Genomic DNA, 13,000 nt, shown 5'->3' with positions numbered 1-13,000 from the left:
CCTCCTAATCATTAGCCAGTACTGGTTTGAACTGTACTGATTACTGAAATTTCCAGTAACAACACACTCATAGTTGAAAGGAAAGACCTAAACAAATTGGTCTCCAAGGCAATGAAAAACAATTAACTTACGAATATCTCCTCTAAGTTAGAAGATAAGTGTGATCTCCAAAGAGACTGTTATTGTTTAAAGAGAACTTTGAAATTCGAGTGATTAACTGAAAGAAATTACCCCACAACAGTACACATTTTTAAACAAAAACCAACTTTACTGTATATAAAAAATAAACAAAGCTTGTACCACCAAATAAGCATTGTCCTAGATAATTACTTATACTTTACTTCAAAAAGCACCATAAAACAAAACCACATATATTTTGGACTAAAATCCTTGACTGAAACTTCTTTTTTCCATTCTGAATTTCCCAGAAAGTCTTTGGCTAATTATCAGGTTCTTGAAGGTTATCCACTTTCGTGGGACCAACTCCAAACTTTTCCACATCTGCCTTGTAAGGTCTAGGACTTTATAGCTCAAGCCTGAGCTTTACTTGCAATTCCTGCATTGTGACTTAAACAGAAAAATATAAACACCCCAACTTCTAATAGCTCTATGCTCCTCGTCCCCCAGCTGCTATACAGCTCCTGGCAGATTTCTCTCTCTGCCTGATTCGAAGCTGAACTGCTTGTTTTCATAAGGAGGGTTAATGTAGATTTCTTCCTCTAGCACCAAGCTAGGCATATCTTCTAGCCTCTTTTTCACCCGTGAATGTGGTCTCCAAACCCCTTTAGCACCAAGCTAGGCATATCTTCTAGCCTCTTTTTCACCCATGAACGTGATCTCCAAACTGAGCGCGAGCTCCCACTCACTTTCTGCACTGTGAATGAAAAAGTGAGTATTTTCTCTGTTTAAGGTGCAGGCTGGGTTAACATTTATTTCTTTTGCTCTCTCGACTAAATGAGCTGCAAACCACACATGGCCAGAGGTACCTGCCTCTGTTTGTTTCTGTGAGCAAAAAACACATACAGATAAATTAAACAAAGGAACCTATCTAACCCCGCTCCACCTCCATGACAGCATGGCATAATTGGGATGTTCCAAATAAATGTAAACTAATTATCTTTTACCTACATGACTAAATTCCTTATTAAAATAACTGCAGACCTCCTATCCCTATCAAAAGTTCAAAAATGGGTGTCATGAAAATGTAATAATTGTGATTTATTGTAAAGGTAGTGGAGTTTGGATTAGGTACTCTCTGTGGATGTGTGTGTGGGGGGTTAAATTGAATTAGAGGCAGCTAGTCTGGAGCTTTTGAGTGATCAAAAGGGAAGCTAGGTTTGAAATGCTAAATACGCAAACATGGCTGAAGTTTTAGAATGTGAGGCATGAGGAACATTTGCATTTTTAGGTAAACCAGAGTAGTTTGAGTTTCAAAGAGATGGCAAAATGTTATATTTAGCCATAAGAAGTTAAGCCAAACAGTGTGTTTACTTTTCCCAAAGGTTGCTGATGATATGAGTATTATGAAAGATCTATATTATGGAAAAAGTAAAGTTGCAAAGACATTTTGGAACAATGGAATTTACATTAAAAAATGAGAAACACATATAAAGGAGATTGATTAACGTGTAAGGAAGAAGGCACTCTAAGATCTAACACAAGTGTGAAAAGCCTCCAGCCTTTATGCATCAAGTCGCTGCCTACAGGAACCGAAGCTAAGAAAGTTCACTGTGAATATCACTGCCCAGGGTATTGTGGGCTTTGCCTGGGTCTGTTGAAATTTATTTGTTTTTACTGTTGCCTTAATGGAGGTGTAACTGGGAGCTAGATTAATTAGGAGATCTAGGAGTTATTATAGCAGTGTTTTGTCGACCTATGTATGTGTTTAAAATCTTCTCTTCTATTAATAAATATTTAATTTAGTTCTGTACAAAAACCGCTAAGTCTTGGTGGACTCATTACTACTGAATTCAAAGCATGCATCTCAAAATGAAGTACAAATTGCCAAACAGTTGGGGGGTGGGGGTGGGGGCAGCTGCTTCAAGTTTCCCACCGGGATTTGAGCAGCTGGCATTTACCATCCACTGTGCCATAACAATGGGTTATCCATTGTTTTAAGTTTTCTCCCTTCTAACCCTCACCTCATTAAATAAACACAGATTATCCTTTCAACTGCAATTATCCCAGGTCTGTTTGAATTGCACTTTAGGATTGTTTATCAGTTTCTCAATCAAATGTTTCCATTTATCTTACATTCCCAAATTCCTAAAACTAAAAGTTATACCTCTAAAGCATATGAATTATGGAATCAAATATTCACTATCAACTTCACTACTTATGTTACATAAATTACTTCTGCCCTAGTCTCAATTGTGAAAACTACTTTTCCCTTTAAAAGTCACGTGCTTTGTGGGAGAGTTAGGTTACCAAGCTTTTTACTTTACCAAGGTTTACAGCTACCTGCTCCATAGTGAGATAGCCACATACTTTGAGTGAGTTTGCTGTTATGGGTTTTTCCCTTCACCCATAAGCAGAGATTCAACTCTTAATCCTCAAGGAAAGTGCAGCTAATACATATGAACAAGTAGCAGGAGTAGGCCATCTGGCCCCTTGGGCCTGCTCCGCCATTTAATAAGATCATGGCTGACCTGATAGTAACCTCAAATTGCCTACCACCTACCCCGATAACCTACCCCATCCGCCTCTGCCTTAAAAATATTCAAAGGCTCTGCTTCCACCGCCTTTTCAGGGAGAGAGTTCCAAAGGCTCATGATCCTGAGAGAAAAAATTTCGCCTAATCTCCATTTTAAATGGGTGACCCCTTATTTTTAAACACTAACCCCTAGTTCTAGGTTCTCCCACAAGAGGAAACATCCTCTCCAGATCCATCCTGTCAAGTCCCCTCAGGATCTTATATGTTTCAATCAAGTCACCTCTTACTCCTCTAAACTCCAAGGTGACAGCCAGGGTCAGGATTCAAATTTAACAGGGGGTCATGGAAATGTGAAGTAAGCCTCTTAATAGAATTAAAAAGAAAATTTAACAAAAGTACAAAAGCACTGTCTTCATCATGCCATCATAAACCAGCTGAACAGGATGAAAAATTTAAAGGACACAAGTATATTTTTTCTCTAAGACTGGCTACTTTGGTGCTGTTTTGTCCTGTGCCAGCTCACAGCTCCCTTACTGCTACAGTATCACCAGAGTTGAAAGTACACATGGCATAACCTATGTTGAGGAAGAACTGCATACCATACTGTTGGAGCTTTTAATAGAAACTGCATATACAATTAATAAAACTCGCTTTTACCCCTATCAGCAATCCCAGGGCCTTCAGGATGTTTAGTTTGCAGATGGGGCAAGTACAGTGTTCATTCAACCAGGGATCAACACATTGTTTGTGGAAGACGTGCCTGAAACAAGGTACAGCATAATTAGTTTTAAAATGTACATCACATTACAGTAAGTTCCAGAATATAGTTATACATTGCATTGTTCAGCAATGTGAATGAACAAACATTTTAACTGCACAAACAGGTTATCAAACCTATTGTGAAATTAAGAAATTCCTTACAATTTAGAATTACTGGGTTGGCTGCAAGAAACTTTTTTTTGCCTATATTTAAGAATGATACACTTATCATTTCAGAATGTTGTAACATTGTTCTCAGAGTAACTTTGGCACGATCAGTCGAGAAGACTCCAAAATGGAGCAACTTTTACATCTTCAGGAAATAATCAGCAGTTAATGTAGATGCTGATATGTACAATAGCAGACTGAATTGACAGCAAACTTTCAACAGCTGATGCACAATGCAAGGTATAAAGCAGTTAACAGGTAGTGACTGATTAAAAGCTAGCAGCAAATCTACTCTTCATAGATTTCTTTAGAAGTGCAGCATATACCAATGTTATATTTTTAAATAGTAAGGATTACAGCAATTTCCTTGAGCTTGCGTAATTTCCTCAGGGGCCAGAGAAGAGTTTCCCAGAGTTGTTCCTAATTTGGCCTTTGGTTCTTTGACACTTTTGTCTTGCCATGTGCAAAAATTTAGGATTTTTAAAAATGTATTCACAGAATGCAGCCATCACTGCCAAGGCCAGCATTTGGTGCCCGTCCTTAACTACCCTCGAGAAAGTGGTGGTAAGCCATCTTCTTGAAGTGCTACAGTCTGTGTAGGTAGGTACACCAACAGTGCTGTTAGATGGAATAAAAACCAAAAATGCTGGATAAAACTCAGCAAGTCTGGCAGCATCTGTGGAGAGAGAAACAGAGTTAATGTTTCAAATCTAATATGACTCTTCTTTGGAGCTGAGTGAATATTTAAGGTAGTGAATGGGTGCCAATCAAGAGGTTTGCACTGTCCTTCATGTTGAGCTTCTTGCATGTTCTTGGAGCTACTTTCATCCTGGCAAGTGGAGAGTATCCCACCATACTCCTGACTAGTGTCTTGTAGAATGTGGAAAGCCGCTGGGGAGCCAGGAGATCAGTTACCTGCACAGAATACCCAGGCTCTGGCCAGCTCTTGTAGCCACAGTATTTGAAGTTGGTCCAGTTTCGTTTCTGGTCCATGGTGACCCCCAGGATGGTGATGGTAGGGATTCAGCAACAAAATGCCATTGAATGTCAAGACAAGGTCATTAGCGACTTTGTTGTTGAAGTTGGGCATTGCCTAGCACTTGTGTGGTGCAAATGTTATTTTTCTCTTATCAGTTCAAGCCTGGTTGCTGTCCAAGGTCTTGCTTCATGCAAGCATGTACCTGCTTCATTATCTGAGGCACTGCAAATGGAAATGAACACTGTATAATCACCAACAAACATTCCCACTTCTGGCCTTATGGTGGAGAGAAGGTCTTTAATGATGCAGCTGAAGATCGTTGAGCTTAGGACACTTCCCTGAGGAACTCCTACAGAGATATCCTGGGACTGAGAGGATTAGCTTCCAACAAACATCTTCCTTTTTGCTGGATATGATCCAGCCAGGTAAAAGAAGTCTCTGATTTCCATTAAGTTTAATTTTACCAGGGCTTCTTGATGTCACACTCAGTCAAATGCTGCCTTCATGTCAAGGTTAGTCACTCTCACCTCACCTCTGGAATTCAGCTCTTTGTCTATGCTTGGACCAAGGCTGTAATAAGGTCTGGAGTCAAATGGTCCTAGAGGGAACCAAGTTGAGCATTGGTTAGCAGGTTATTGCTAAGTAACTGCTGCTTAATAGTAGTGTCAACAATGCCTTCCATCAGTTTGCTGATGATTGAGAGAAGACTGGCGGAGTGGCAATTGGTCAGATTGGATTAATCCTACCTTTTGTGGAAAGAACATTATTGTGCAATTTTCCACTATAACAGTAGGTGCCAGTAGTGCAACTGTACTGGAATGGCTTGACTAGAGGCACGGCTTGTTCTGGGGTACAAGTCTTTGGCACGTCAGCCAGGATGTTGTTGGGGCTCAAAGCCTTTTCTATATTCAGTGCACTCAGCCATTTCTCGATATTACGCTTAGTGAATCAAATTGGCTGATGACTGGCTTCTGTGATGGGGTCCTCGGGAGGAGGCCGTACTGGATCATCCACTCGGCACTTCTGGCTGAAAATGGTTGACAACAGTTCAATCCAGTGTTTCGCATTCATATCCTAGACTCATCATTTGAGGATGGAGGTACTGATGGAACCTTCTCCTCCTGTTATTTAATTGTCCACAATCATTCACAAGTGGAAGTTGAAGGACTGCAGAGCTTCGATCTGATCCACTGGTTGTGGGATCACTTGGCTCTGACTATAGCATATTGTTTAGCATGCATGTAGCCCTGTGTTGTAGCTGCACTAAACTGGCATTTCATTTTTAGGTACACCTTGTGCTGCTCCTGGTATGCTCGGCTACACTCCTCATTGAACCAGGTTGATCCTCTGGCTTGTTGGATCAATAAGGGTGTCGCTGGGATAAAAAGGATAGCGTGAGTTTGAATAACTTTTTCATAGAAACTAGGAGGAGTAGGCCATTTGGCCCTTCGAGCCTGCTCCGTCATTCAATGTGATCATGGCTGATCCTCTATCTCAATGCCATATTCCCGCTTTCTCTCCATACCCTTTAATGCCCCTAATATCAAAAATTTTATCAATTTCTTTCTTGAATATACTCAGTGACCTGGCCTCCACAGCCTTCTGTGGTAGAGAATTCCATAGGTTGACCATCCTCTGATGAAGAAAGTTTTCCTCATCTCAGTCTTAAATGGCCTGCCCCATTTCCTGAGACTGGGGCTCCTGGTTCTAGACTCCCCAATCAGGGGAAACACCTTCCCTGCATCTAGCCTGTCTAGCCGTGTTAGAATTTTATACGTTTCAATCAGATCCCCTCTCATTCTTCTAAACTCTAGTGAATACAGGCCCAGTCGAACCAATCTCTCCTCATACGACAGTCCTGCCACCCCAGGTATCAGCCTAGTAAACCTTCGCTGCATTCCCTCTATGGTAAGTATATCCTTTCTTAGGTAGGGAGACCAAAACTGCACGCAATACTCCAGGTGTGGTCTCACCAAGGCCCTATATAACTGCAGTAAGACATCCCTACTTCTGAACTCAAATCCTCTTGCAATGAAGGCCAACATACCATTTCCCTTCCTAATTGCTTGCTGCACCTGCCTATTTACTTTCATTGAGATAAAAACAAAAAACTACTGCGGATGCTGGAAATCCAAAACAAAAACAGAATTACCTGGAAAAACTCAGCAGGTCTGGCAGCATCGGCGGAGAAGAAAAGAGTTGACAGTTCGAGTCCTCATGACCCTTCAGCAGAACTCAATACTCAGTTCTGCTGAAGGGTCATGAGGACTCGAAACGTCAACTCTTTTCTTCTCCGCCGATCCTGCCAGACCTGCTGAGTTTTTCCAGGTAATTCTGTTTTTATTTACTTTCATTGACTGGTGTACAAGGACACCCAGATCCCTTTGTACATCCACATTTCCCAATTTATCGCCATTTAAATAATACTCTGCTTTTCTATTTTTCACACCAAAGCATATAACTTTGCACTTATCCACATTATACTGCATCTGCCATGTAGTATGTAGTTCCTTGGTGTCTGTGTTGAAATCTTTTCAACCTTTTTGTTGTCTAGTGTAATATAGTTAATGTTTCTTGTTTAATAAATGTTTTATCTTTTTGTTAAGTCAAACGTAGACTCCTGTGAATATATTTCAGTAAGTGCCTTCCACGGTTTAAACAAAAAATATGGTCTATCAAGCCAGGTTTCATTCTGGGGTCTGACTTGTCCAATAATAACATTAGCTGGGATCATATCAAAGTGGGGGCTTGTCCAGTGGGATCTGTGAATCCTTAAAGAAACGAGGACGTGGAATGAGGAATTACTGTGCACAGGAACAGGATTTGCTGTGAAGTAATACATGGGTTGGAATTCAAAAATGGCTTTGACTGTTGCTAAGACTTTTCTGGGAGGAGAAGATGTAACAGTGGATTATTTGAAATGATTAACTAAGGCTAAACTGAGCGAGTTAGCAGATAAATTGAATGAAGAAGTAAAAGCAAGATTTCAGGAGGATGATATGATTCAAGTACTTAACCAGCATTTAGATTTAAAAAGAGGGAAACCTGGAATTGATGTATCACAGCTAGAGGTAGCTAAGATTCAATTGCAAGTGAAAAAAACTTGAATTGGAGGAAAAAGTAAAGGAGAGAGAGATGAAAAGATTTAAATTGGAAGAAAAGGAGAAAGAAAGGGAAATGAGAAGACTCGAATCAGAAAATGACAGAAATTTAAAAAATTGAATTAGAAAGAAAAGAAAGAAAGAGCAAAAGAAATGGAAATGAAAAATCTTGAATGTTTGAAAAAAGGTTGAAAGAAATGGAAATGCAAAAGCTCGAGCTTGGGTTTCAAAGAGAGAAAAAGAGCACAGACCGCATGCATTGGCTAGAAATAAGCTTAGAATAAAGTAAGAAAGAGGAAAGAGTGATTCAAAGGATGATTCTGATTCCACTGAGGAATTTGATTTAATTAAAAATCTATGTTTGGTGTCTAAATTTACAGAGATGGAGTTGAAAGATATTTCACCTCATTTGAAAAGATAGCTGTGAAGCTGAAGTGACCAAAAGATGCTTGGACTTTAATGTTTCAAAGTGTCCTGTCAAGTACAACTATGAATGTGCACACTAGTTTGTCAGAGGAACAATCTGCAGTCTACGAAGTAGTTAAAAAGGCAATACTCAATGTTTATGGGCTTGTCCCTGAAGCTTATCAATTAAAGTTTAGGACAAGAAAGGAACCTAACCAGACATTTGTAGATGTTGCAAGAGAAAACAGAAAAGCTATGGGATCAATGGTTTTGATTACTGAAATTAGAGAAAACTTTTGAGAATGTGAGGGAAATCATGATTATGGAAGAATTCCGAAATAGCATTCCGTGACCATTAAAACTTACTTAGATGAGCTCCGAGAAGCAGCAGTTTTGGCTGATAACTATGATATCTCTCACATGTGGGGAAATTATCAAATGGGAATCAACAATGAAACTGGAGGAATAGAAAATTTGGTGATGAAAAAGGTACTAGTTCTAGAGAACAAACAGAAGGATGCTAAAATAATAAATGAGATAGGCTAGAACCTAAAAGTGATGTAGAGAAAATAATATGCCTTCATTAATGAAACTAGACATACTAAAATTAATTGCTGGAAATTAAACGGGAGACCTATTGCAGTAGTAGGAATGTATAAGAAATCCTCAGAAAAGGCTGCATCAGGAAAGAAAATGAGTATTAAACTGTAGCAGCGGTGCAGGTGAAATGTGTCGCTTCAAAGCCTACCAGGGAGAAGGATATGGCTTAGGATGGTAAAGAAAATCTTTCCTTGATTACTGAAGGTTCCGGGTGTGTTATCTCAAAAGGAGATATGTTTCCCTTACTCCTCCAATAAAATAAGAAAACCAGTTATGGAAACGTTTAAAGGTTTTGTTTATAGAGGAGGTATTTTCTTTATTCTTTTAATCAAGGAGGAAAACCAATAATGGTATTGAGAGGCACTGGAGCAAGTCAGCCATGAATGTTGGCTGATGATACAATTTGTTTTCCAGAGGGGCTAATGAAGGAAAACATATTAATTGGAGGTATACATGGATGTTACAAACTCGTCCCATTATATACAGTTGGATTAAAAAATGACTTAGGTTGGAATTTTCCGTGCCCACTGGTGTTGGGAGTGCTCAGCAGCATTAGCGGACAATACGGCGAGAAGGCCAAATATGAGTTTCACAACGTATGAAATCAGTTTGCAATTAACCGCTTAACCCGTCGATGGTGAGCCACATTCCCCACCATCGGACGTTGGGAACCTCATTGTAATACATCTGCATATCATTATAAGGCCAGCCCGCCGGAATCACCCCACCGGCTGGATCGTCTGTCCACTTGGCCGCGGGTGCAGAACACGTCTTGACAAGTGTGACGTGCAGAAGTCGGGACTTACCGCAAGGGCCTTTCTCAATTGCAGACATCCGAAGAGTAGATGATGCTGGAGCCCGTCAGCAATGGCACACTGGAGAAATGTCCATGCTGGGTGGATTCTCATGGACATGGGTCTGCTGCGAAGCAGCCCACAGAAGTTGGAAAGCTACTGTTGAGGGTCTGCTCACAACAGATGATAATCGAGGGGGTGGAGAAAAAGGGAGAGGAAGATGTACCAGTGGGTGGGAGAAGGAGGTCTAGGATCGACTAGGAAGGTCTATGATCGACTGGGAGAGGAAGAAGTGTCAGGATAGGGTGAGGTTGGGAGTGGCAAATAAAGATGTTGTGGGCGGGGGGGGGAGTAAGAGGTGAGGAGGGGGTAAAAAGGGAGAAGATGGCAACTGGGGAGGTAGATGTAAGGCTGGAGGAAGGAGTTAGGGCGGGGGAAGAAGGGTTTCTGAAGGAGTCAGGAAGGTTGGGGGTGGGGGCAGAAGGCCTAAGAGGGAGTGGTTTCGAGGGGTGGGGGAAGTTGTCCCAATGGTTTGGGGGGGGGGGGGGGGGGGGAGGAGTTTCTTGGGGGCAGGGGTGGGGAGAACAGGTTCTGGTGGGGGAGGAATGGGGTTCCGGGGTGGGGGGGGGGGCGCGGGGCTCTGATAAGTCCGTGACTGCCTCCTGGATAGCGAACTGAGGGTGGCCATGGAACAAGGGAATGTTACGAATGACCGAGGGCAGAGCAAAGCAGTAGGGTGGGAGGGTGAGGGTTCAACGGTAGCGGTAGAAGGGATGGCGAGAGTGGTTGTTGGGGACTTGGAGGCAGACACGGACATTGGGGGTGGGAAGGAGGAGGTCGGGGAGGTGAATGCAGATGGAGGTGGGATTTTCAGGAAGGAAGGGAATGTGCACGTTCACCTTGACATCCCCGAAGGAAGAGGGTTGTGGCTGGTAGTTCATAGATGGGAGGTGGAAGGTGATGGGGGGGTTGCGGGGGGGTCAACAGTGATGGAGGAAAGAGAATGGGTACGAAAAACCGAATCAAGGCCATGCTGTCCAAATTGAAAGTGAAACAACAGTCGTGGTGGGCGAGATCAGGAGCTACATGGAAGTGCTCATAGGGTGGGAGGAGATGCAGGTCAGCTCAGATGGACAACTGAAAGCAAGCCTCAGCAGGCAGCATTGAAAGTACTCAGGACACCGAGGTGAGCGTGATACGTGAAGGATCCACGTGCGTGGGAGAATGCTTGCACAAGACTCCGAAAAGCCCTGCCACACACACACCCACTTTCTCCAAAATCACTCGTTGGCCAGCTGCTCCCTCTTTGGTGACAGAGGTCGAGGTTGAGGGGCTCACAGGCAAAGGAGACGGAGGGAGAGGACAGCCTCTGAGATTCCAGAGTGAATGACCCAGGGATGTCCAGCTGCCGCTCCTCCTCTCTTCTGTTGTCCGACCTGACTTCTTGAGGGGAAGGAGAACCTGGAGGGATGTCAAGGTGCCCCATTTCCCTCTTGCGTTGCCACTGCAGGAACATGGCTCTCATGATGGAGTGCAGGTCTGCACACATCTCCATGTTCTGCTGGACCAAGGCCTCCATGGTGTCTGCCATCCTCCACATGGAGACCTCCATACGCGTAACATGTGAACACCACTTCATTAGAGAGCAGCGGATGCATTCCTCCGACTTGTGTGCCACTTTGTTGACGGCTTCCAACAGCTCTGCGTAATGTTTCCACAACTTCTGCTGACTCACCAGGATGAGGTGGAAGGCCAAATCGAGAGGCTCGTCATCTGACTCGGACCTCACAGATGCCTCTTCCCCAGCAGTCCTGTGAGTGCCGGGGAGCCCAGCCGAACCGGCATCCTCCTGCTGTGGACACGTTTACGTGCGGTGACCACCAGATTGTAAACCCGACTCTACTCTGGATCTATGTCCCACCGAGGTGTGGGTGTCTGCGCTGGTGCAGGGTGTGGGTAAGCGCTGTGATGGGTCTTCTAGGCTGGTAATTTCTAGCTCTTCAATGGAGGGGGTGTCCTCTTGGCTGGAGGTGAGGACCTGGATGAAGCTGAGGGACTGACTGGCTGAGGGTGTTAGTCGCTTGGCAGAGCTCCCTGTGAACCAATGTAGAGATAATTAGTGCATGTCAGCAGAGTCAAAAGCAGGAGAGAGAACACTCGCATTTGCGTTGAGAGAGGGATGGTGTGTTGCAAGATCCTCATGAGGGCATACACCGCCGACCTCACCTGCACCATAGGCACAGTCCATGGCCTCACCAGTCAGACTCCTCAAAGTGTGTGAGGGGCCTGATATGGTCCACTCCATCCTCGATCTGGGACCTCTCCCTGCTGATGGGAGCAGGCTTCTCCTGTGTGGAAACATTTAGACAGTGTGAGAGCATGACACATGGCACTGCATGGAATGTTTGTGTAGTGAGCAGAGCCATGATCAAGATGAGGACGCTAGCTTGAGAGGATATGAGCCTGATGGAGATTTGAGGGTGTGAGAGAGTTAGTGGTGTTGTACCTTGAGGTGAGAGATTCCTGTGGATTGGTGGTGGGTTTGTGAATGTGAGAGTTGAGAGTGATGACAGGAGTGAGTTACCCCGGCGGAACGAATGAGACCATTCATCCTGTAGCAGCACTGGGTGGCTGTCTTCTTTTGCAGGACATTGGCACTGACCGCCGGTATGACCTGGCTGATTCTAAAATATTAGCCTCACCAAGGGTGCTGGAACAACCAGTGGAAGTGAAAGAAACTGAGATGCTACAGAAGGAACACCCTGGATTGTTTCCTGACTGTGTCATGACTAGGTCTCAGGTCCATAAAATTAGGCAGGAAGAAGCAGCTATACAAAAGTGAGATAATGTAGAAAATCAGTTATCTGACACTATTTTTGAAATTTAAATAAAAAGGAGGGGTGTAAAGAGAATGAGGCTGACATCTTTCTTTGGCAGAAATGCAGCAGGCTGATCCTGAGTTGAGAGATCTGTATCGAACGGCCTACTCAGAGGCTAAATTGGAACAAACACCTGAGTGTTATTATTTAAAAGACAAAGTGCCAATGAGGAAATGAAGACCACCTCAAATACCAGCCAACGAGGAAACGGCAGTAGTTCATCAGGTGATAGTTCCATCTGGGTATCATAATAAAATTTTACGAGTGGCTCATGAAATTCCAATGGCATGTCATTTAGGTATTAGGAAAACACAGGCCAAAATACTGAAATAATTTTATTGGCCAGGATTGCATGGTTAAATATTGTCAGACATGTCATGCATGTCAGGTAGTGGGGAAACTCCAAACTTTGATTAAACCTGCACCCTTAGTTCTGATGCCAGCTTCTGAAGAACTGTTTAGCAGGGTCTTAGTAGATTGCGTAGGACCCCTACCTAAAACCAGAAGTGGTAATCAGTATCTTTTAACAATTATGGATGTTTCAACAAGATTTCCGGAGGCAGTGCCTTTGGGGAAGATTACAGCGAAAATGGTAGTGAAAAACCTGGTTCAATTTTTTGCAAGATATGGATTACCCAAGGAAATACAATCAGATCAAGGCT

The 13,000-nt window shown here is 43.1% G+C and overlaps 1 protein-coding gene across 5 annotated transcripts in view; it reads right to left on the bottom strand.

Annotated features, from left to right (window-relative positions):
- rnf130 (ring finger protein 130) overlaps positions 1 to 13,000 on the bottom strand; it is a 162,422-nt gene that overhangs the window by 32,101 nt on the left and 117,321 nt on the right. For all 5 annotated transcript variants that reach the window (XM_078551166.1, XM_078551164.1, XM_078551167.1 and 2 more), the window contains exon 5: positions 3,311 to 3,413. In XM_078551166.1, the coding sequence (XP_078407292.1) occupies positions 3,311 to 3,413 (103 nt within the window). The remainder of the gene's footprint in view (positions 1 to 3,310; positions 3,414 to 13,000) is intronic.

This window comes from Cetorhinus maximus, chromosome 10 (genome assembly GCF_964194155.1).
Source record: "Cetorhinus maximus chromosome 10, sCetMax3.hap1.1, whole genome shotgun sequence".
In the NCBI taxonomy this organism is placed as follows: domain Eukaryota; kingdom Metazoa; phylum Chordata; class Chondrichthyes; order Lamniformes; family Cetorhinidae; genus Cetorhinus; species Cetorhinus maximus.
The sequence above is the reverse complement of the archived record's forward strand: the minus strand, read 5'-3'. Positions and strand labels throughout refer to the sequence as shown.